Genomic DNA, 22690 nt, shown 5'->3' on the forward strand with positions numbered 1-22690 from the left:
TCCTGACGGACAGTTCTGGTGGAAACAGGAGAGTTGAGGTGCACATTTAATTCTGCCGTGATTTGGTCAGCCGTGGTTTTATGTTTTTTGGATACAATCCAGGTTAGTACCTGAACATCCCTTTCAGACAGCTTCCTCTTGCGTCCACAGTTAATCCTGTTGGATGTGGTTCGTCCTTCTTGGTGGTATGCTGACATTACCCTGGATACCGTGGCTCTTGATACATCACAAAGACTTGCTGTCTTGGTCACAGATGCGCCAGCAAGACGTGCACCAACAATTTATCCTCTTTTGAACTCTGGAATGTCACCCATAATGTTGTGTGTATTTCAATATTTTGAGCAAAACTGTGCTCTTACCCTGCTAATTGAACCTTCTGCTCTTACTGGTGCAATGTGCAATCAATGAAGACTGGCTACCAGGCTGGTCCAATTTAGCCATGAAACCTCCCACACTAAAATGACAGGTGTTTCAGTTTCATTGTCCAGCCCCTGTAAATCCTTTTTTTTTTTTTAAATCTTGTTTTAAGGCCTTTTACACATATTTACTATGTGTGCCAATGCAGTCAATGCAAAGTCTTCTGATTATAACTTTTTAACCTTTCTTTTCTAGCTGCCAACATAGTGATCCAGACGGAGCCTGCAACTGTATCCAGCTCTCCTGGAAATGTGTCTCGTTTCAACACTGAACAGGACAACAGGAAGAGGACGATGGGAGCCAGTACAGCTGAGGGTTCAGCAGCTAAAAAACCCTGGATGGACAAGTAAGGAGTCACAGAAGCACACAAACATCAAAAACGTAGAATAAGAGAATCAGATCAACATAGAAAACCTAAACGAGTTCTGCATTTAGTCCAGAAAGACCTTTTTTTGTGCAGACATTTAGCTATATGAGCAAGGTGTCATTTGGTTAAAGCATTGTCCCGTTTATAGTTTGGGGGCCTAAATCCTTGTTAAGTTGTTAGATATCTATTCTAAGCTTAAGAATTGGTAAGTGGGTACATACAAGATTAATGTGAGAAAATAATAACATTCCCTTATTAATGTTCCAGTATTAATGTCTTTTTTCGTCTCTGGAAAAGAAAGTTAATTAATTACAGATAAATATCAAACATAGTTCTCTCTAGCTGAAGACGTTCTCCTATCCCCTTATAATTGTTACCCCCTTTTGCTAAAATAACTTCAGTTAGGTGCTTCTTGTAGCCATCTACGAGTCTGAAGAAAGCTTGCCTTACTTATAGCAGCTGTGAGATGTTTTAGGAGTTTCTTACTTGCAGACTTCACATATGAACGCGCCTTTACATAGGGGTAACATGTAACTTGCTCGCTCCTGTCGCGTCATCCGCGTTCGGTCGGAACGTACCTTTATAAAGCGAAGGTTTACCTGCCTCCCAAGGAAGCTGTGTCATTCTGATTGTAGAGGCATGGAGTTTTATATCAACAGCTGCAGTTTTTTGAATGTCTTAGACTTGGAGACAGTAAACTGGTTGATTTCAAATTATTTTAGGACTTAAAATCCCCTACCAGGCTCATAAGCTGCTGCATCCTTCTTTGTGAAGGCCTCAGACAGCTCTTCAGATCTCACCACGCTGTTCACTCTCACTTCAACAGTTAGACGTGGAACAAACTAAATGCCTCAAATTTTAAACAGGCCAAGCCTTTTTCAATATATGGAAATTTAGTCATTTTAAGTGGGAAATGGGGTTGTATTCAAATGTATTTTTCACCATTTTTAATTACATTTTAAAAACATTTTGAAAGGTCTTTTTATTAGTTTGAATTGTTAGTTATTATTGGTTGTATTATTTGAATTGTTCAGTATTGCATCATATGAATATTGGATATCCATATGTCCAAATATGTCAGAAAAGCACATATTGTCATAGGGTGTCTCATTTTTTCACATGACTGTGTCTCTATTAATACTAGTGTTCAATTGCAGATCCTCTACTTCTGATTCTGGGAGAAACATTAAAATATAGCATAAAATTGAATCTTAGTTTTGTTTTTCATTCAAATTTCCTATTCACGTCATGAAAAGTTATTTTTTTATATTTAACTGTGAGAAATTAAGTATTCTAAAAGTATATAAATGTCTTAAAATATGTATATTTGTGTAAATAAATTCATTTGTAACAGGAAAAAAACCTTATACATATAGTGTGGCTACAATGCTTTTATTTCAGTTTTTTAGTTTTATTTAGCTAGATTTGTTCTTTTGTGAACCAAAAATATTTTTTGCTAAATATTTAAAATGTTAATTTTATTTTTTTATCTTTCTTAAATAAATGCCAGTGTTTACTTACAATTATTCTGTTATTTCAGGCCAAATTTTAGCAGTCAAGATAAGAATATTTTTCCAAAGAGAAACCACTACGTGAATACAAAGCTGGAGGTGCGCAAGATCCCGCGTGACCTGAATAACATCACCAAGCTCAATGAGCATTTTAGCAAGTTTGGAACCATCGTCAATATACAGGTGCAGTATTTCTTTTTTTGTAGAAGAGCTGTTAACTGTTAACTCTAGAAGAGCTGTTAACTGGATAGAGTGATTAAGATTAGAGCATCAGAGAACATTTCCTCCAGCTGACCAGTTCAGTTTTATTCCCATTCCAGGTCGTGTTTGGCGGCGACCCGGAGGCTGCACTGATCCAGTACACAAAGAACGAGGAGGCCAGACGGGCCATATCAAGCACCGAGGCCGTTCTCAACAACCGCTTCATCCGTGTGTACTGGCACCGGGAGCCCAGCACCAACTCTTTGGGTCAGGAGCAGACCTCAGGGAGCCAGGGGGCTGGGTCAGCGCCAGGCCAAGGCCTGCAGCACAGCAACATGCATAAGGTTGGCCTAAAGAGCTGAAACAAAAGAATCAGAATTGGTAAAATTATTGATCCCAAGGGGAGATTTCTAATGTTACATCTGCTTATTGGAACCACAAAATCACAGAGTTTTATATACAAAATGGATTTAAATAGAAGTTTAAAAAAAGTCAAGTCAAGTTTATTTATATAGCGTTTTTCAGCAACAAGGCACTCAAGGGGCTGTACATATGGAAAAACATTACAGTGATACAGAAAATCAAACAGCAGAGGTAATAAAAAAAAAAGAATAGAATGATTGATAAGAAAATGAAAGGAAAATTGGACTGAAAACGTAACTAATAATGTTTAGATGGCTCAGTCAAAGGCCACCCTAAACAAATAAGTTTTTAATCTTGATTTAAAACAACTTAGGGTTTCTGTGCTTTTACAGTTTTCTGGGAGTTTATTCCAGATTAGTGGAGCATAAGAACTAAAAGCTGCTTCTCCATGTTTGGTTCTGGTTCTGGGTGTGCAGAGTAGATTTGAGCCAAAAGACCTGAGAGGTCTGGGTGGTTGATATACTGACAACAAGTCTGTAATGTATTTTGGTGCTAAGCCATTCAATGATTTATAGACTAACAGAAGTATTTTAAAGTATTCTCTGAGCTACAGCGAGCCAGTGTAAGGACTTTAGAACTGGGGTAAAAAATGATAATATTTATAAAAAACATGAAAAAGTCATTCTATTATTTTCCACTAATGTTTTGGCCTTGTTTATAGATGAATGTTCTGAGAAGCAGTTGCTGTTTAACAAGATTTTACTTATTAAACTGCATTTAGTCTCTTGTATCAGTGATAAGTGCAGCTATCATTCCTAAAGCAGCAGACTCTGTGAATTCACTGGAGAGTGTAGATCCTTACTTTTAACCTGAGCTTTCCAAAAGGCAGCCAACATTTCCATCAATCTCCATAACAGCCAGAGATTGAAACCTCTTTTCACTTGCTGAAAGTGTCTCTCATTCTCAGTGCTAGAATGAATCTCAGATCTGTCCCAACATGTTGTAACAGAATGCTTTTACCCTTTAAATAGCTTCTTGCAACTCTTATTTAGTTGTCATGGGAAGGCGAAGCGTCATGAAGCTCTGAGGCTTAGTGTGCTGGAAAAAAACATTTAAAATTCTAAAACAGTGACACCTGGTGGCCAACTTAACCATAGCAGTTTATCAAATGCAACTAAAGTGCTGGCAGTTTCAGTTGTCAGCAATTAAAAATTCAGACTCTGGTTCTTTTAATAAGCTTATGTTTTGTTCATTTACAGCAATTAATGATTACATCATCATAAAATTAAACATGCATGTTAAACAACATCGATGCACTGCCCCAGAAGGACAACTAAGTACTTTTAACATTTGTTCAGAAACGCCCCAATATGTATGTATACACTCACCCACACCGATGGTGTATTCTGCAAAGCATTGCAGATTAAACCAGTGAAACGCTTCAAATCATTTCAAACCAACGAAACATAAGGTAAAGACACCAGTGATGTATGAAACATCAAAGCTGTTGGTCTTCGGACAGTACCTTTTTGATAAAAGCCGCAAATCACTCCTCTTCAGGAAAAGGCATACAAGCTCCAAAGCCTCGTTTTTAAGCATCACACTGACACTGAAAATGTTTAACGTTGTTCACAGAGAACAGTCCAAATAAGCCCACAGAAAAACATTGTAGATTTGAGGTTCCAAGCGACCAGTCCTAGCAGATCAAGCTGATAATAATTCAACTTTTGGCCCCTAATTGATTTCCCTTAATTTAAAAAATTCTTAATTTGATTTACTCTCCTTTTTTCCCTTTCTCACTCTGTTTTTTGCAGGTGATCAAACAACACAGTCCAGGTGCCTATGTACTAAACAACACCATGCCCAAGCATCATCTGAATGCAGCACCTGGAACCACGAACGCAACAAAGACAGATGGCCTGAATCCAAATGCAGACCCTCTCATTGTATGCTTTTCATCTTCCTCACCTGTATATAAAAATAAAACCTCATAAAGGCTTTCTATAGTTAGTCTAGATTTGGTAACAAAATTTAAAAAATTACCCCCGGAGAATGTGATGGGAGGCTAGATGCCATGAATATTGTTTGGACAGTCAGTGTCTTCTTCCACACTTCTTTAAGCTAAAGAACCATGTTTTAAGATGACATTGCATTCCTGTTTACTTCTGGTAGTAATACCTTTTTCTTTTTTTTCTTCTTCTTCTTTGTGTGACACTTAGGCGGCACCTAACACCCAGAAAGGCCCCTACACTCCCATAGCCCCCAAATCTTCTTCAAAGAGCCTTGGAAAAACTGGAAAAGCACTGGAAGCACAGGAAGCTATGAAAAAGAAACAGGCAAGTTTTTGTTTTGCTTGCATATTCTACAAGAAGTGCAAAAGACAAAGAGTTCTGTTTGTGGAGCAACATGTTTACGGATGGCAAATGGTATGTTAAGGGCTCTTTATCTGTTGTAGGAGGCAATGAGACTCCAACAAGACATGAGGAAGAAGAAACAGGAGATGTTAAAGACTCAGATCGAGTGTCAGAAAGTAACATGCCTCCCTTTTTTTGACAACCTTTTTCTGTAAGTTTGTGTCTTCTACTCTTGGTAACATTCACTTGATTTTCTCTCGCTGCTCTTCCTTTAGGCGCTGATCAACCGCTTGGAGAAAAACCGAGCCATGAAGCCTGAGGAGAGGGCCAACATCATGAAAACCCTGAAGGAGCTAACAGAGAAGATCACCCAGCTGCAGAATGAAATGAACCCCACCCCTCAGGTCTCAAGTGGCAAAACCAACCACAGCCAACCCAAGACCAAGACCGATGTAAGTTTAGAAACTATTCAGCACTCAGGCATCCACACTTTTAAATGTTTGCACAAATATTTTGAAGTTTTCAACGTCGCCTAATAAGTTGTGATATTTTCATAAACTGTAAATTCATTTTTTATTTTTTTTTTCATTCTATTGATTTACTTTGTTGAGTAAATGATTTAATAATTAGGGAGTTTTCATTTGTCTTGGTTTTCTTACCAGGCCCAGAAGGAGTTGCTCGATGCTGAATTAGACTTTTATAGTAGAATCAGCTCTGGGGAAGACACAACAGACCTTAAGAGAAAACTTGGGCAGCTACAGGTGGAGGTACATACGAACAACACTGAAATCATTCTCTAACCATAATGTTAAAATAAATTAATTAAAACTAATCTGAACAACTGGAGAGTGCCGCCCCATGTGCGTGTATGAAGGTGCCCCATACAGGGACACAACCACACACAGACAACATCAAGCATGAGCAGCATTTTTTTTTTCTTTTCTTCTTCTTACAGCCTGAAGATGAGGATGTGTTACTTGGAAATGTCAGAGAGGATGTTTACTGATAAGATTATTCTCGCAGTCTTCTGCTCACTCAGGAGAGAAATGATACATGCAGCAAGATGTAGCAAAAGTAAATGTATAAAGCAATATACACAGAGAGGGATAAACCTGACGTACATTAGAAGTGCAGGAATCCCCAATTAAAAGGAAGTGAGTGATTTTTAAAAGCCAGCTGCATTTATTGTATAAGCAGTTACAGTAAATGGCAAAGATAATTTTAATGCATTGTTGATTAAAGTTCTGATCATGTTAACATGTGCTGTTTAAAGAAGAGCTGAGTTGGTCTCCATAGATCTTTATTGAGTTGTTCAGCATCCATCGGTCATAATAGTTTGCCTTGTGTGTGTTAAAGACTTTGTTTGAGTCAGTCATCTGGGTTCGATTAAACATTTTAGGGAGAGGTTAAAGCTATTGATAAGGCATGGGTGACTGTCAGATTCTCACGTTATGTTGACCCTGAGCGGAAATTTTGCAGTATGATGGTAATAAGATAAAAACATAAAACGAAAATGTACAACATGATCTAAACACCTTTGTTTTTTTTGTTGTTTTTTTTTTTTGCTTAAAACAGGAAAGCAATTACAACTGCAATTTCTGCAACTTCTGCAGAAATAATACAACAGATTGATTTATTACAGCAAAAACAGCATCATGTGTAAAATTTACTTTGGGTCATTTTGTTTGGATACACGGGCTATAGAGTAAGGTCTATTTATAAATGAAGTAATACTAGTATAAGTAGTTATTTAGTAGTTCGCTCTACTCATATGTAGTTTCTTTCTCTTAGACTGATTTTAGCTTTCCAACTGCAGTTTTAAAACAGTTATCTTGATAAAGGTGATTATTGCAGCTTTATTGTGACCGGACATATTTCCAGACGACTAAAATTGTGTCTCTTGTAAGATGCCAATTTGTCTTTCCTAAAAGTAAGGGAAAAGTATAGAAGCTTTACTATAGCCAGCTGACCAGCAGTACTCAGCAACAAGTGGGGGAGGGGTCACTCCTTGAAGTTAACATAATTTTTTTGTATTTCATTGTAATTACTTTTTAAATTGTTTGATTTGGGTCAAATGTTTTGTGTATCCTTGAACAAACTTCTCAAAAATAGTTTGCTGGAGTTTTCCTTGAGCTTGAGATGTTGCTTCGGTCTTTTCACAAAATGTTCTTTCCTCAGGATGCCATCTATTTAATGAAATGCACCAGACTCTCCTGCTTTAGAACCCAGACACTAAGTGATGCTGTCACCTCTATACGTCTCCGGCATGTGTTCAGGCTTGAGAGCTCACTTCCCTTTTTTGGGTTATTTTGGGGAAACTCTTAAATTTTGGCTTCAACACACCACAGGATGTTTGAAAGAAATGGAGCTTGTCTGTGACAAAATGTAGTCTGACTTTTTTTATGTTGCTTTTAGAGTGATTTGAACCTTATGACATTTTATTGTGGATGGGAACGATCTCTTATCAGCTTCAGCCAGCGTCCTCATGAGGACATTTGCTTTTGTTTTGGGGTTCATGCACACATAGTGGGGGAAAAAAACGAGGATTTATATCTGGAATACAGAACCTGTCTCATTCCTGACCTGTATGGTTGTTTCATATTCTTAGGGTGTTTGTACTTGCAGAAAAGTTGTCATGCAGATGAACGTGGCACCTTCGGTATTTGGAAATTGTACCCATGGGTGAACCAGACTGGTTGAGGTCCATAGTTCTTTTTTTTTTTTTTTCTCATATCACATAAGGAAGCAGTATGTTTGAAGTTTTGTCTTTAATTATAATCACAGCTGTGTCTCAATTTAAAATCACTTAGTGTAAAAAAAAAAAAAAATAGTACTGACCAGTACACAAATTGTTATTGCTGTCATCATTTATTATAAAAGTATATAAAACCAAAATTTATTTGGTTGAAATTTAAAAATTTCCTTCTTAAATTGTATTGTGATATTGAAGGCATGCACACTCTAAACACCCAAACAAAAAAGTGTTTTAAGGGGTGAAAAAAGTTATTTATATTTCAACTCCTTTGTTACTTTCTGTTTTGACAATTTATTGCACTTGAGCCCCGGGAATCAGTTTTGATATCTGCACCTTGTCAGGAATTAGCCAAAAGGCTGGGTTTCCTAATGTGAATTAAAACATAAACACCGGGAGTTGGTTTAAAACAAAAGGGAAATGTCATGAGTCAGCAAAGCTGGGTTCAAATCGGTTGGGGGCTACTTTCAATAATCTGAAAGTCTGAATTTGTTTTGTTTACCTTAACAGATAAATCCAGACCAAGTCTACATCTAAATGTTTCTTAAATACGGACACCAGTGGGTGGAGTCACAAAAGTCAACATAGCTTTGGTTTACAACACCCTATATTCCTCTTTATCCCAGGGGTCCCTAATTAGCTGGTTGTTAAAAATGCATATTCTCTGCCCCCCCATCCCGCCTCATCCAACCAAGCCCAAACCTCCTTCTGCGCATTAAAGCGCAGCCACTTAAGCAAGCCCAGAGGAGTAGCTGCTAACGAAGCCAACGCAGACACAAGTCCTTACACTGAAGGGGCTCCGTCTCATTAAAGTTTGAGTTGCTGGTCCGTGTAAGAAAATCGCAGAATGACAATTAAAGGCAGAAGTGAGGCAGGGACAAATGGAGAAGAGAGATCCTGTTAGGTTGTGGAGTGGTTAAGAAGTGGGATGTTGTGTTAAAAATGGAGGAGGGACAACTAATGGTAAAGTGGGAGGGCTGAGCATATATAGTCCTATATATGTTAGATTTCCAACTTTTTCACGTCTTGTGGAATTACAGCCGCAGCCTTAAATGTATTATATTGGAATTTGCTGTGATAGACCGACACAGATACATACTTAATTGTGAAGTGTAATAAAAATCTTACTACTCGGGTTTCAACATTTTTTACAAATAGAAATGGGAAAAGTGTGGCATGCTGCATCTAGAAATTTAAATTTCTTCCTAGTTTGCTTTGCTTTGCACAGGCACTCTCCATCCAATCTGACCGAGCTTTTAGCTCATTTTAAGCCCTACCACAGATTCTTAATAGGTTTTAGTTCACGACTTTAACTAGGCCGTTCTAACACATGGATATGCTTTGAGCTGATCTCTTCTATGGTACCACTGGCATATATGTTTAGGTTTTTTTTGTCTTGCTGTAAGGTGAATCCTGGCTACAGTCCGAAGTCTTCTTTAAACCTTTCCACAGCATTCATCCCTGATCTGTCTGGTGTTTTTTTCTTGGTCTTCATAATGCTGTTTGTTCAGTAATGTTTTCTAATTGGTTGCAAATGTTGGGGTGAGGACCCTATAAGGGATCATGATCCTATTGAGAAATTAAAATAAATAACATAAGAGATAATGGTTGAGGGTAATTATGCTATGAGTGTTAGAAAAGATTAAAAAGCAGTTCTTATAAATAAATAAATGGCTAAACGAAACATATTGACTATTGATGCTGCTTATGCTATTGTTATACCTCTGTTTATTGATGATCACATTAGTACAGTAATCTGATAATGGGTCAATTTTGAAACCGGCATGCTGTTTTCTAATTCTGAGTTACTCTGTGATCGGAAGAAAATCAGCATCCAGTCTTTTGTTTCTTTAGGCGAAACGACTAGGTCTGCTACCACCGATGGGTCGAGGTCGGGGCCGGGGGAAGATGACACCAGATCCCTGCTCGATGCATGCTGGCCGCGGCAGGAGCCGAAGCCGGGAGATGATGGCTCGCGGTGGGGTTGTAAACCGCATGGTTGTTGACCACAGACCCAGAACGCTGGCTATTTTAGGAGTCATGCAGGAGGAGAAGGAAGAGCTAATGCCGCACTTTGTGGTGTGAAAATACACAAAAGGCTATATTATTAACTATGCAAGAATTCTCTGTAATTTTTGTGTTAATCGGTTTTGTGTCTTTTAGAAATTTGGTGAAATTGAAGAACTGCGCGACCAGGATGCCAACACTGTCATCATGACGTTTAAGACACGAAGCGAAGCAGAGAATGTAAGTTACATGCTCCTAATCAGACCAGGCTCTTTGTCTTTCTTATGTTCTGTAAATTATCTGTGTGTTTTGTATTCTAGGCAGCCAATCAGGGAGCCAAGTTCAAAGGTCGTGTTCTGCAGATTTCCTGGTACAAGCCCAAGACATCCTCCGTTACGTCCGAGCCTGAGGTGGAAGAGGCTAAAGACGAGGAGAAGGCGGTACGGCACATCATATACAGTTGATTCAGATTTATCCATTGAGACTGTCTATAGTAAGAAATCCGAGTCTCAGTTGTTGAACTTTTCGGAAGTTTTAGTTATATTCACAGATTCTACTAATACATTTTTAGTGCTTCTGAATTTTTCACTGCTGCTCCCAATGCAAAGTCAGGCATAACCTTTCTGTGCTAAAAGCATTTCAGCCTCTAGAGTAAAACAGGATTGAAATTAGTTGAAATGTTACTACTATAGTTTATTTTAGCTGTTTTAAGGTTGAATTCCCCTCCAAATGATGGACCTTATTACCTTAAGGTATTTTGCTCTCGTTTTGTTCAAGAAGGGCATGATTTTCATCCTTCTTCCCAGGTTAGATTTGTTTTTTAGGATTACTATGGCAGATCAACTCACTTGATATCACATTTCCCTTTTTAATGAGCTTGTTACCTAATGTGCGCGGTCCATCACAGTGGATAAATGTCTCAGCTGTTTAAAAACCTTTTTGATCATCTTTGGGCTTGAGCTTCACAATACCATAAAATACAAACGATACAGCACTGAAGGCAGCTCAGAATTTAGACACAATGTTCACCCAAGACAAAAGTAGACACAGTAAAGTCAGCAGCAGCGCAAATGTGAGTTCATAAAGGGAAGTATGGTGATTTATCCAGCGATGAGCAGAGAGTCTGGAGTAATGTGTGAGAGAAATAGCTTAGAGACCTAACAGACAGGCACTCTACCTAAGATTTAAAAACTTGTAAACCTATACATCACCACAGTGGTGAATGACCGCTTGTCAAAAGGTTGTAATCCAAAGAACAAAAAATTCTGGCGGCAAACAGGCAAGCTTTGGCATTTCTGCTCTGGTTATGATCTGCGTTCTCTTTCTAATGTGCATAGGCAGTTTCTCTGAACAGCTATTGGCAGAATATTTTGTATCTGTGAGCCACCCCAGCACTTGCGTACAATACAGTCGCAGTGCATGGAAGCAGCTTGAAGCCTCCGTTTTCCTCACGTAATCAGTTGACGTTTTACTCCTGAGGGCTGGGTTGAGCTGAACTACAGTGATGTAGCTGTAGGACACTGACTGTCACACCACTATTTCTCCTTAAGTCTATATGCAGTTATTCTTTTCACAAAAACATGCCCTGAAACCCTGGACATGGTTTTTGTCTTTAAAGGTATGGAAATTGATTGAAGAATTTTCCAGGACTGCATAAGTGTGGATGAGAATTAATATGGAGTATTTCTATTTGTAATTATTCCCTGTCTCTCTCTCTCTCTCTCTTTCTTTCTTTCTGTTCACTTTTGTTTTTCTCTGCTTCTTTTACTCCTTATGTCCCGTTTCCCCTCAGTCTGTTAGTTTCTGTTTTTTTAGATTATATATTAAAGGCTTAACATTGTAAAAAATATCATATATACCATAAAGTTGGGAGGATTTTTGTATTTTATTTTTATTTTTTTTAAATAGCCGAAAAGGACTGAAAACTTTGTCAATTTAATTTGGGCATTTTTACATAAACAATATGTAGGAACTCTGCATGTCATTTAAACCTAAAAACTTCAAGCTAATGCCGTGTGTGGTGCTTGGAAGGGAAGTCAAAATACGAACAGTCTGTCATCCATTTGGCTTAAACACTGGAAAAACTAAATTAATTCCTGCTTCACCTAATGTGGGTAAAGAGAAGGAACATTTGGAGAGAACACTTTAATTTACTGTTGTGATTCATGGGCATCACCAGATGTTTTGGGACATTTTGTACACATAAAAAGTAAAAACTGCTGCAAAACCACATAATTTCTTACCTGTGAAACTTTATGCTCACAAACCACATTCACAACCATCTCCATGGTCTGGCTGTTGACCATACTTGAGCTATCTGTCATAGACATGAACTGTGTTGTGTCTCTTTCTGCTGTTACCTATGCTTTTTCATCCATATATGGTCTATTGTAGAGAGGATCTTTCATGTCAGAATAATGTGTTTTAAAACTAGGTATCAGCTTTGAAAAACAGTTTGTGTCCGATAATGTCAAGATTTTTAGGTTCTCTGGCCATAAAATTTAATGTATGCTCTTTAAATTCCCAAGTAGCTCATTATTGTGTCCGCTGCAAATGGTTTCGACCATCTAATTTTAATTTAATCATATAAAGTGCCAAAGTATGAAAGTACTTACTACTGAGGCCAGGTTGTACAAACCTTCTCCCAAAGTGGGATTTTTTTGTTTTCCAAAATATGTTAAAATCAGAAAAGTATAAAGATTGATACTTCATTGGTGTTTTTTGATGTGAACAGAAGGAAGCAAGCTTGTATCTTCCTGGAAACGACGGAGGGAGGGAGGATGAAGAAGAGGAGGAGGATGACGATGAAGATGACGAGTATGAGAGCCGATCTTGGAGACGATAAGGAGACCGTTTTGTACCTGCATGCCCTCCAGCCGATTCTATTTTTTATTTTTATTTTTTCTCCCTGCATAAAAGGAAACAGTTTTTTTTTTCTCTCTACATTAATTTTAGACTTGAATTTGAGGAAAACATCTTTTACTTTATGGTTTCTAATTAAAAAAGGAGTTTAGTGGGTGATTGGATTTTGCCTCCTTCAGTGAAACATGTAAAACATCTTTTGCTGAGAGTGATAAATGTTTTTTTCCTATAGATAGAAAAATCTGTATGTTTTAGTGTGCTTAATCAGATGATTAATATCAGTAATGCACATTTGTGTCTACTGTGAATAGGTATTTTTATACATACTGTATTTAAGCTTTTTCTCACCAGTTTTTTTTTTTTTTTGTAAAAAAAAAAAAAATGATAATAATAAACGAAACAAAACAAAACAAATTCTCACCCTCAGTTCAGGGACAGCCATTCCATCGCCAGTAGAAGGCTCTCTATTACTCCCAGAGAGATTAGTTTATTTTTTCTTACCACATTGAAGCACTGTGTTGTACCTTGTCACTTTACTCTCAGTGTAACTTTTTTCGGTAATAGTTGGCCCTAAAATATTAAAGATCTCAAGTATTTTTGGTTACATCTGTTAGATTTGGCACCCCTAGCACATCAAGCTGCTGTTGTACCACATAAGAGAGAGTGCAGGTACTGGTGTAGTAGATCAGTGTTTACAAATTACAGTCTCCATGTCAACCAGACAGTTTTGTGGCGTATATCCAAATGTTCCCACTTTTATTTTATTGCTCAATCTGTCTAGTGCCACCCTGTGTGAATATACACCCACACACGTGTTTAATAGAGGATGTAAAAATCCTCGATTGTTGAACCAAGGCTCCAACAAGGCTGATCGGCGCACCCATTTTCAAATGTGACATCCATAGACAGGTGTTTGAATGTAGTACTGAACAGTTGATTTTATTATAAAGAAATATATATCTATATACACATGTAATTTCTTTGCCTTAAACTATCAGCGGACTGCTGAGTTTTTACAGGATTTGTGATTTACTTTTGTAAATTTTGTAAATGCTTTACAGAGAAATGACTGTCATATATGACAGGATCGTATCAGGTAGAAGAGGTCAAACAGGAGTTGCACAGTTTTGCATGTGGTGAACAGTCCACCTTGTTTTCTTTGCTTTTACTTTTCATTTAAATAGAACGGCTTCTGTAAAGAAGCTCTCAGAGCTGCTCCGAGTTGTTAAAAACACTCTTTTGCAAGACACTTGAGTCATGCAGCACACCCTAACTTATTCACACACGTGTGGCGCTGCCTCACATTGTCAGTGTTCAAAACCTGCTTAGGTGTGCACGCTGAAGATTTTTATAATGTAAACTGTGTTCCAAAGGCAACGTGATCGGAGGAGTTCAGTTGGTTCAAATGAATGCAGAAAGATTACATTGCATAGCCCTTCATCAGCTAATTGCTTATATTTAGCTTCTCAAAACTTCATTGATCATATCCAGTAGCAACAGAATGGAGCCAATTTAAAAGTGAGATTAATTTATTAGCAGCACAATTCTGCCTGCGTGTAAATACATTTAGCTCCCCAACTTTGGAGGTTGCAGAACTGTTTAAAACATGTTTGCCAGTTTTGAAGTTTGATGAGAGCCTGATGTGTTTAATTTTATATATTTCCATTTCACTTTTCCACAAAGAGGTTTAAGTGGGTTTTTTGGTTGTTTTTTTTTATGCAGATTCTGAGCACCTCCCAGTTTTTGTACAACCTTCTTTAATGCTATCACCTAATAGTGTACAATATGTAAAATGTTTATTGGATAATAGTTTTCGATTTGTTACTGTTTATATTTGCAGGATGTGTGTGTATTCATGTATTCTATTTGTATAAATGGATTTCTAATTTACTAGCATGTTTGCTTTTGCCAATAAAGACAAAGGAATGGGGTGCTTGTAAGATGATCCAAAAAAAAATAGAAGAAATATGAGTTATTGGATTTGGAAAAGAAGAAAAAAAAGTTAAGGAAAATTGAGCTAAAAGATAAGAATATTGGCCAGTGGGAAAAAAAGATGCAAGCAAAAGCATTCCACAAAATATTACCTTTAAAATAATGTGTGGTCTCCTTCATTGTGTATTTTTTTTCATTTTGTTGACACAATTTAGTGCTTCCCATGTTGTAGATATGTTACCCACATTTTGATGTTTTTTTGTTTTTCCATTTTACTAATCAGATATTGTTTAAAATTATAGTATTCTGTTTAAAAGTGAGTAAAGTTCAAATGGCATAGCTTTTATTTACATTCATGGCACATTCTATTCAAAATCAAAACATGAAATCAAATTGATCTAGAGAAAGTAAGAAAAAAGGAACAGATTGTTACAAAATAGTTTTATTCACAAACAACCATTTATAAGCTGAAAAATGCTTAGATTTAACATTTCTGTGAATTGTTAAACTAATATTTACCTGGATAACCACTGTTTTTGAAAAGTGATGCACGTCTGTGTTCAAACGACTGCTTCAAGAGCATTACCTCCTCAGGTAAAAGGCATCATGATGTCTTACACTATTTGGTATTTTGATGTATTCAGACTGATCCACCATCCCTGTTTTGTAATGAAAAGATCTGGCACTATACAGGTCCTTCTCAAAATATTAGCATATTGTGATAAAGTTCATTATTTTCCATAATGTCATGATGAAAATTTAACATTCATATATTTTAGATTCATTGCACACTAACTGAAATATATCAGGTCTTTTATTGTCTTAATACGGATGATTTTGGCATACAGCTCATGAAAACCCAAAATTCCTATCTCACAAAATTAGCATATTTCATCCGACCAATAAAAGAAAATGCTTTTAATACAAAAAACGTCAACCTTCAAATAATCATGTACATTTATGCACTCAATACTTGGTCGGGAATCCTTTTGCAGAAATGACTGCTTCAGTGCGGCGTGGCATGGAGGCAATCAGCCTGTGGCACTGCTGAGGTCTTATGGAGGCCCAGGATGCTTCGATAGCGGCCTTTAGCTCATCCAGAGTGTTGGGTCTTGAGTCTCTCAACGTTCTCTTCACAATATCCCACAGATTCTCTATGGGGTTCAGGTCAGGAGAGTTGGCAGGCCAATTGAGCACAGTGATACCATGGTCAGTAAACCATTTACCAGTGGTTTTGGCACTGTGAGCAGGTGCCAGGTCGTGCTGAAAAATGAAATCTTCATCTCCATAAAGCTTTTCAGCAGATGGAAGCATGAAGTGCTCCAAAATCTCCTGATAGCTAGCTGCATTGACCCTGCCCTTGATAAAACACAGTGGACCAACACCAGCAGCTGACACGGCACCCCAGACCATCACTGACTGTGGGTACTTGACACTGGACTTCTGGCATTTTGGCATTTCCTTCTCCCAGTCTTCCTCCAGACTCTGGCACCTTGATTTCCGAATGACATGCAGAATTTGCTTTCATCCGAAAAAAGTACTTTGGACCACTGAGCAACAGTCCAATGCTGCTTCTCTGTAGCCCAGGTCAGGCGCTTCTGCCGCTGTTTCTGGTTCAAAAGTTGCTTGACCTGGGGAATGCGGCACCTGTAGCCCATTTCCTGCACACGCCTGTAACGGTGGCTCTGGATGTTTCTACTCCAGACTCAGTCCACTGCTTCCGCAGGTCCCCCAAGGTCTGGAATCGGCCCTTCTCCGCAATCTTCCTCAGGGTCCGGTCACCTCTTCTCGTTGTGCAGCGTTTTCTGCCACACTTTTTCCTTCCCACAGACTTCCCACTGAGGTGCCTTGATACAGCACTCTGGGAACAGCCTATTCGTTCAGAAATTTCTTTCTGTGTCTTACCCTCTTGCTTGAGGGTGTCAATAGTGGCCTTCTGGACAGCAGTCAGGTCGGCAGTCTTACCCATGATTGGGGTTTTGAGTGATGAACCAGGCTGGGAGTTTTAAAGGCCTCAGGAATCTTTTGCAGGTGTTTAGAGTTAACTCGTTGATTCAGATGATTAGGTTCATAGCTCGTTTAGAGACCCTTTTAATGATATGCTAATTTTGTGAGATAGGAATTTTGGGTTTTCATGAGCTGTATGCCAAAATCATCCGTATTAAGACAATAAAAGACCTGAAATATTTCAGTTAGTGTGCAATGAATCTAAAATATATGAATGTTAAATTTTCATCATTACATTATGGAAAATAATGAACTTTATCACAATATGCTAATATTTTGAGAAGGACCTGTAGTTTGAGAACCATCCCCATATCATGATACCTGAACCACCATGCTTCCCTGTGTACTGTGGATTGAATTCAGTGTTTGACAAACTGCGGTCCCTTGGCCAAACAAGAAAAACAATCTTGCTTTTATCTGTTTCCATAAATGTGCCATTTCTCTTCCGACCAGTCGTGTTCTTTGGCTAATTATAATTTCTCCCACTCATAACGCTATCAATTATAATAATACCTTGGCTTTACATGTCTTCTAATAGTACTCACAGGTAGCTGTAGCTAGTTTTTTTTTTGTTGAATTTTTTGATTCCTGTTTTTTTATAGAAAGAACAACCTCACTGATTGAACTCCACACCACCATTATGTTGAACATGCTTTAAAAGTATGATTCAGCAGCATACATATTATGACTGTTGGGTGTGCTGGTTTTTGATTACTAAACCTACCAATAATTTATTTGTCATGCATGAATATAAAATACAAACTGCATCCTTTAAAAAAAAAAAACCCTTGTGGTACTAGTACCATAAATATGAGAACCAGGAGTTTAGTTATTTTTTAACAAACGTCTGCTCATGCATATGCTGCATATATATATTCACAGATTTGAATATGCGATGTATTTATTGTTAACCTACGGTTCTAATGTGAGACAATTTATACCATGTTGCAATTCAATTAAACCTCAGAAGCCACATTTTACTATGAATGTATAAAACCTACAAAGTCAAACTTGACTTGGGTTGCTAAGTTAAATTTAACTCATCAACAAATGTATTTCGTTTTTAACTTTAGGAAGCCAAGTGAAAACACTTAAGACCATGTTTTGCTTAATGTCCGAACCTTCGGCTCTTCCTGAGGGATGGGATTACAGACAAAGTCCGCAGCATTACAACACACATCACAACCTCATGGCAAAGGGATAAAATAATTTTTTATATGTTCACTGGTTTAACTGTCAACATAGAATAAAAATAAATTTAAAAAAATGAATAATGTTGATTAATAGAAATTATATTAATAAAATATTAAATGTAAAATAAATTATGAAACAAACTATGTATTGCAGTGCGCAAATTACAGGTACTAGCTTCCTGTCAACATGGAGTTGATATAGAAATCTTTCATATTACTTTTAATTTGTCATTGGATCAATGACCCAATAATGACAAGTTGAAAGTAATACAAAAACTGTTTTGTCAAATACAGAGCTCAAAAAATTAAAGGAACACTTTATAATATCAAGTATAATATCAAGTCAGTCTGTTTTGGTGGTAATGAAATAACAACTGGTGCACTAAAGTGGCAACAATGAGGCAACCCCAAAAACAAGATGGTTTTGCAGGTGGAGGCCCCAGACAATTTTTCCCTCATATTTTTCACTGTTTTTCAGTAGTTTTGCATTTGACCCTACGGACCCTACAAGTAGAGTTGGATTGCACAGGCGGTCTAACTCGACAAGGATGACATATCAATATGTGTCATTGCCAAAGGGTTTGGTGTGTCTCCCAGTACAGTCTCAAGAGCATGGAGGAGATACCAGGAGAGAGGCAGTTACTCTAGGTGAACTGGACAGAACTGTCGGAGGTCCTTAACCCATCAGGAGGACCGGTATCTGCTTCTTTGTGCAAGGAGAAACTAGATGAGTTCTGACCACCAGCGGGCCACTGGCGTGAATGTCTCTGACCAAACCATCAGAAACAGAGTTTGTGTGGGTGGTCTGAGGGCCCAACATCCTCTAGAAGGCTCTGTGCTCACTCCTTGGCACCGTGGAGCTTGACCAGCATTTTCCAGAGAACACTGGAGTTGGCGGATTGGCCCTGGTGCCCTTTTCTTTTCCCAGATGAAAGCAGGTTCCCCCTGAGCTGTGACAGGCGTGAAAGGAGAAACTGAAGTGAACATTATGCTGCCTGCAACATGGTTCAGCATGGTCAGTTTGGTGGTGGGTCAGTGTTGGTATGGGGAGGCGTATCTATGGAGGGACCCACAGACTTGTATAGGATAAACGATGACACCCTGACTGTCATTAGGTATTGTGATGAAATCCTAAGCCCCAGTGTTAGACCCTTGCTAGTGCAGTGGGTCCTGGGTTCCTCCTGGAGCATGACAATGTCTGGCCTCTTGTGGCAAGACTATGTAGGTAATTTCTGGAGGATGAAGGAATTGATACCATTGAGTTACCTCCACGCTCTCCTGACCTAAATGCAATGGAATATCTCTGGGACGTCATATTTATGTCCATCTGACGCCACCGGTTTGCAGATCAGACTGTCCAGGAGCTCAGTAATGCCCTGGTCAGGATCTGGGAAGAAATACCCCAGGACACCATCCATCATCACATAAGGAGCATGCACCGACGTCAGGCACGCATACAAGCATGAGGAGGCAATACAATCTGAGACCCATTTTTAGTTGCTGCAATGACATTTCAACAAATTGGACTAGCATGCAGTATCGGTTTTTCAGTTTAAATGTATCAGTGACTTTGGCTTAAACCCTTTGTGGGTTGAGAATTTTCATCAAATGATTTGGCATATTTTTGTTCCTAACACATTATCTGTTCCGTATCAGTGTGGATATCCAACATGATTTGTTTTGGGCTTTTTTCCAATTGAGATCTGATGTGTTTTCGAAGTGTTCCTTTAATTTTTTGAACATTGTATTTTCTAGGTTCAAACCGTCAGTTGCAGTAGATGTGTGGTCACAATGACTTTACAAAGGGTAAGGATTTAGATTAAGAATAAGTAGTAGGTAGCTGTATACCATATTGCCAAAGGTTTTGGGTCATTTGCTTTTACACAAACATGAACTTTAATGTGGCATTGACCTATCCTTTGCAGCTACAATAGCTCCAACTGCTTTGGGAAAAGCTGTCTATAACGTTTAGAGGTATGGTTATGGGAATTATTTACCATTCTGGGAAAGCAGCTGTTAGGTCTGATGCTAATGGACGAGAAGACCTGGCACACAGTCTTCCAAAAATGCCCTTTCAGATTAAGGTCAGGTCAGTGCAGACCAGTCAAGTTCCTCCATAACAAACCTGTTCAGTCATGTCCTTATGGACCTTACTTTGTGCACTGGTGCACAGACATTTCGGAACTGAAGATCGTAAAACTCTTGCCACAGAGTCAGGAGCATAAAACTGTCCCAAATGTCTTTGTAACCTGCAGCATCAAGAGTTCCTATCACTGGAACTAATGGGCCGAGTTTAACAGCCCTACATGATAATCCGCACTAAACTTTACTCTTGACACAATGCAGTCAAGAAAGTAATTTTCTTAATCCCATTGTGTTTAATTTAATTTCTAATTTTAAGGGAGTTAAAATAAAGAAAAACATGAAACCTTTAGGCGACTGTGGCTCAGCAGGAAGAGTAGTCATCTTGCAATCAGAAGGTTGTGGGTTTGATTCCAGCTTCCTCCTGCCATATGTCAATGTGCCCCTGGGCAAGGCACTTAACCTCAAGTTGCCTACCGATCTGCGTATAAATGTGTGAGCGTTAGTGAGTGCAATTGGGTGAATGTGGCGCTAGTGTAAAGCGCTTTGAGCGGTCTGTATGACTGGAAAAGCGCTATATAAGTTCAGTCCATTTACCATTTACAAAGAAAGAGAAAAATATACTTTCACAAGTAGAATGAGGCCAGTGGAGTTCTGAATGTTCTTTGGTGTAATAAATGAATAATCTGCAGTATAGTGACACTTAAGGACAGAACAAGAACATAAATAAAATGTATACCATTAGTTTTAGAGAAAGAAAATGTTAAAACTTCCCTTTCTAATTCTATCTGTGGAGCTGTGGTTTGCAAACCTGGCATACAGATGTTAGACGGTTTACTAAAACTTTTGTTAGAAAGTACCTTTTTGAGAAACCGATTTATTTAACACAAGATTTCTGAAGATGGGTGTCCTCAATGAGTTACCTGACTCATTGAGGACAACTTTATTCTTTTTCTGCTCTGCTCATATGCAAACAGAACTATTTCATGGCAGACATTTGACTTCATACATTAAGACTTTGAATTTTCTTTTCATTTCATGTGTCTGCTCGTCATCTGCAGGGCATGCAGCAAAAGCTGAACTTTCCAATCAGGATCCCTGTCATAACCATGTCTGTCAGAAGCACGTGTATATATGGGTTGACGTTTGACTGCAATATGTTTGCATAGTGAGAAAAGGTTTTAATCTGCGTAATGAATGAGAAGATGCCACCATGGTAATGGATGCCTGCCACTGCGTTGTTGAATTATTCAGAGTCTGGGGAACCGGAGAGGCGGCTGACAGGATCAGATAGACCTGCTATGTCATCAGCCCGGCCTCTGTCCGCATGGCTCCTCTTTCTGTCTGTCCATCCGGGTTTCTGAGTTTTAACCAGGCAGCCACATGAGAAGTCGGGTAAAGCAGCAGCTCCAGAGAACTGAGCATTCACGCGGAGAGAAGCTCAGGCCAAGGCCATCGGGTCAAGGCTTGTCGTTAACAGTGCAGTTCAACATAGCACCACAGCTGAAACAATAAAATTGTCTTTCCTCTCTGTCAAGCAAATACAGTTTGTTTCAAAAGGTTTTCATACTGAAACTTGTTTCCATTTTGTTACATCACAACTACAAAACCTTTATGCATTTTTTGTGATTTTAAGTAAGAGATGAACACAAAGTAGTGCAATATTGTTAAGGAGAATAAAAACGGAAGATGTTTTAAAAAGCTTTTTAAAATAGAAATCTGAAAAGTACAGTGTGCATTTTTAGTCAGCCCCCTTGAGTCATTACTTTTTTGGACCAGGCTTTGCTGGAATTATAGGGTACGTCTCTACCAGCTTTGCACATCTAGAGACAGAACTTCCCCCACTCTTCTTTACAAAAAAGATTAGGATTAGTCAGTTTAGATGAGTTACTATGAATAGAAGTTAGATTTAGGACTGAATTTTGACTGGGACATTCTGACACATGAATATACTTTGATCTAAACATTCCCATTGTAATCCTGGCTGTTGAGTTGTTGTCCTGATGCAAATTAAACTTTTGCGCCAGTATGAAGTCTGTTGCAGTCTCTAACAGTTGACTTTTGAAGGAAGCTGGTCAGCCTGAATTTTCAAGGAGTTATGAGTAAAAAGGGCTGAACACAAGTGCATGCCACACCTTTCAGATTTTGCTTTGAAATGAAAAACCATTAAATATTTCCTTTCCTTCTGCCACTCATTCAACCCCTTGTGCTGGTTTATCATAAAATCCAAATAAAATACATTGAACATAGTGGCTGTCATGTGAAAACAATTTGATATTTGAAAGGGAATTAATATTCTTGCTGTACAGGTGTATCTTAAAAAAAAGCACTGGTATACTTTGCGTGCTTATTTCTGTTAATTTAATTGATTATGGTTTACAGCTAATGAAAACTCAAAATAAAGTTTCTTGGACAATTAGAAAATTATATTAGGTCAATAAAAAAAGATTTTTTGAATACGTAAATGTTTCGTAAATGAACCAAGGGTTTAGGAGCTGTGTTTTAGTTGTGTTCATAGAATATGTAGGTACTGGCTCTTGAGAACTGGAGTTGGCCACACCTGGCCGAGGCCACCCTGGAGAAAACTGCTGATTTGACACTTGTCCAGCGGACATTCACTCAAAGCCTTCACAGCCATAAAA

The 22690-nt window shown here is 38.3% G+C and overlaps 1 protein-coding gene across 1 annotated transcript in view; it reads left to right on the plus strand.

Annotated features, from left to right (window-relative positions):
• Positions 1 to 14926, plus strand: part of rbm27 (RNA binding motif protein 27) — a 31311-nt gene extending 16385 nt beyond the window's left edge. The window contains exons 10-21 of the mRNA XM_047379822.1: positions 613 to 763; positions 2325 to 2478; positions 2616 to 2840; positions 4674 to 4805; positions 5079 to 5195; positions 5315 to 5389; positions 5489 to 5665; positions 5876 to 5980; positions 9820 to 10044; positions 10129 to 10212; positions 10293 to 10412; positions 12707 to 14926. Coding sequence (XP_047235778.1) covers positions 613 to 763; positions 2325 to 2478; positions 2616 to 2840; positions 4674 to 4805; positions 5079 to 5195; positions 5315 to 5389; positions 5489 to 5665; positions 5876 to 5980; positions 9820 to 10044; positions 10129 to 10212; positions 10293 to 10412; positions 12707 to 12817 — 1676 coding nt within the window. The 3' untranslated portion in view covers positions 12818 to 14926. The remainder of the gene's footprint in view (positions 1 to 612; positions 764 to 2324; positions 2479 to 2615; positions 2841 to 4673; positions 4806 to 5078; positions 5196 to 5314; positions 5390 to 5488; positions 5666 to 5875; positions 5981 to 9819; positions 10045 to 10128; positions 10213 to 10292; positions 10413 to 12706) is intronic.
• The last annotated feature ends 7764 nt before the right edge of the window (positions 14927 to 22690 follow it).

Source organism: Girardinichthys multiradiatus, chromosome 11, assembly GCF_021462225.1.
Source record: "Girardinichthys multiradiatus isolate DD_20200921_A chromosome 11, DD_fGirMul_XY1, whole genome shotgun sequence".
NCBI lineage: Eukaryota > Metazoa > Chordata > Actinopteri > Cyprinodontiformes > Goodeidae > Girardinichthys > Girardinichthys multiradiatus.